Source organism: Mobula birostris, chromosome 5 (genome assembly GCF_030028105.1).
Source record: "Mobula birostris isolate sMobBir1 chromosome 5, sMobBir1.hap1, whole genome shotgun sequence".
NCBI lineage: Eukaryota > Metazoa > Chordata > Chondrichthyes > Myliobatiformes > Myliobatidae > Mobula > Mobula birostris.
This window is the reverse complement of record NC_092374.1, coordinates 208,218,649-208,221,006: the sequence shown is the minus strand read 5'-3', so window position 1 is coordinate 208,221,006 and position 2,358 is coordinate 208,218,649. Positions and strand designations below refer to the sequence as shown.

Sequence of the window (2,358 nt, the reverse complement as noted above, 5' to 3'; positions counted from 1 at the left end):
TGGAACATGAGGGTCTGAGTTACTGTACAGGGAAAGGTGTATATATTAAGCCTTTTAACATCCTGGAGTGCAGAAGAATGAGGGGAGATTTGATAGGGGTATACAAAAGTAAGATACAGTAAAATCAAGCAAGATATTTCCACTGATGTAGCTGAGATGAGAATTAAAGGTTGTGGGTTAAGGGAGAGGTGTGAAATACTTCAGGGGGCCAGAGGAAGAACTTCTTCATTCAGAGTGTGGTGAGAGTGTGGAAGAAACCGCCTGTAGATGTGGTAGATAGAGGCCAATTTCAACATTTAGGAGAAATTTGGATAGGTACATAGATGGGAGGGATTCGGAGGGTCATGTCAATGGGACAAGGCAGATTTATGGTTCGGCATTGACTTTCTGTGCTGCAGTTTTCAGTGTTCTCCTCCAAGTCACACACCAGCCTGACCTGGAAACACACCGGGTTTCCTTCATCACCCACGGGTCTCACCCGGAGAACTCGCTCAACAGCACCGTGGCGGCAGATTCGCCGGCAGGACCACCGCCGTGGAAGCAAATGGCTCCGCCCGCCTTCAAGGCCATTGAGATGTGGGCAATAAAGTTCAATTGTACATCTCAAACATTGAATAAATAAAGAGAGTACTGTGTGAAGGGAGATAACAGTCTTCGATTCAACGGGTCTTTAGTCGGGTGGGCACAGGAGAGGCAGTACGTTAGCGTCGCGCTATGTCAGCCCCGGCGCCCGGGGTTTCCTCCGGGTGCCTCGGTGTCCTCCCGAATCTCAAAGATCCACGGGGTCGGTAGGTTAAATGGTGACGGGGTATAATTAGGTGACATGGGACATGTCGTTATACATCTCTATATAGAAGTAATTTACAGAATCATTTACAGTCATTTCTAAAATTATTACAAATGCCATGACTCAGTGATTCCCACTTCCCCCGAATCTCAGAAACTCACCTACCCCACCCACCCTCGACGATTGCTTTTAGAAAGTAGAGATGCTCGGATACAGGAAATCTGTAAATAAGCAGCGGGTTCGGCCGAGTCTGTGGAGAAATCAGCGCCACCGACTGCGAACGCCCCCGGCGCTCCGAGTCACCACCCTCGCTTATACACCGACCCCATTCCCCAATGACATGCCCGCAGTCTAACCCAGTAATGAATTGGACAATGAGACCGACAGAAGGTTATTAGCATTGATGGAGCATTTTATTGAGCGAACCCGGCAGTTGGGGTGAGGGAGCTGCGGCTGAAAGGCACATGATTACGGGGCGACCTCAAACCTCCAAGTCGCTGGTCTGCAAGGCCTTGATTGAAGACAGCTTGTCATTCCAGCTGAAATCGACATAGTTACGCCACTCGTCGCCCTTGAAGGTGATGAGCCGCTCACCAGTCTGGTTCTTGCCCTGACACAGGATCCACACGCCCTGCTTCACCTTGTGGGAAGAGACCAGATTGTCGAAGCCGGCTCTTGTCAGATCGTTCACCGTTTCCTCAATGCTGCGGGACCTGCCCTTGTATCCGACGTCTTCGTACAGAATGATCTCCGGGTCCTTCAAAGCCTCCTGCACCAGCCGCAAGGAGCGAATCTTCTGATCCATATCGCCCAGACTTCCGTGGTCTCCTTGTCCAAAGACCTTGAACTTCCCCTGGAAGTTTGTCTTGGTATACGCCACCCAGTGCTGGCCTTGAACTTTCAGCGAGCGGGCGGTGTCGCTGAAGATCTCAGTGCCAAGGTCGGATATATTGTCCACAAATTCTTTGTGTGAGCCGTTAAAATCGGTTTCATCGTACAGGATGATTTTACTCATCTTGATAGAGAGGTGCGTGTCGTTCACAAGATCTCTCAAGCAATGAAGACTCTTGTGGACTCCCTGGAAGGCGGCGAAATTTATCTCTGACCCTCCGTGACTCAGGGAGATGTTGTCAACCAGGAGCATCCAATCGTTATTTGCCACAACCAGGCAGCGGAATCCGGTCAGCATTAGAGCCGCGTCGGGAAACTACCTCAAATGATGCAATTACAGTGGGAAAAGCTTTGCAAAAATACAATAGGGGAAGCGAACAGTGTGTCCATGCAGGGACGTTGAATAGTTCATCACAGTATTCATACTCTGCTCCGCCATTCATTCTGAATTCCAGGGACTGTGAGTTACGTACTGTACATTCACACTGTCACTTGGGACGAACGCTTAGAATAATCCTTTACTGCAACTATTATCCACACTTAGACCGGCACACTCAACCCCGCGCTCTGCACCCTCAACCAAGCGCATTGCACACTCAACCCCGTGTCCTGCACACTCAACCCCGCGCTCTGCACATTCAACCACGCGCATTGCCCACTCAATCCCGCTCTCTGCACAC

At 50.1% G+C, this 2,358-nt stretch overlaps 1 protein-coding gene across 1 annotated transcript; it reads right to left on the bottom strand.

Annotated features, from left to right (window-relative positions):
• Window positions 1–1,268: 1,268 nt before the first annotated feature.
• Window positions 1,269–1,976, bottom strand: LOC140198494 (epidermal differentiation-specific protein-like). The gene has a single exon (XM_072259581.1). It carries the CDS (start codon window positions 1,974–1,976, stop codon window positions 1,269–1,271), a length of 708 nt encoding a protein of 235 aa, XP_072115682.1.
• Between the last annotated feature and the right edge of the window lie 382 nt (window positions 1,977–2,358).

Bases quoted from the DNA above. Each gene is read 5' to 3' on its own strand.
- LOC140198494 (XM_072259581.1), bottom strand. From the start codon at position 1,976: ATGCTGACCGGATTCCGCTGCCTGGTTGTGGCAAATAACGATTGGATG.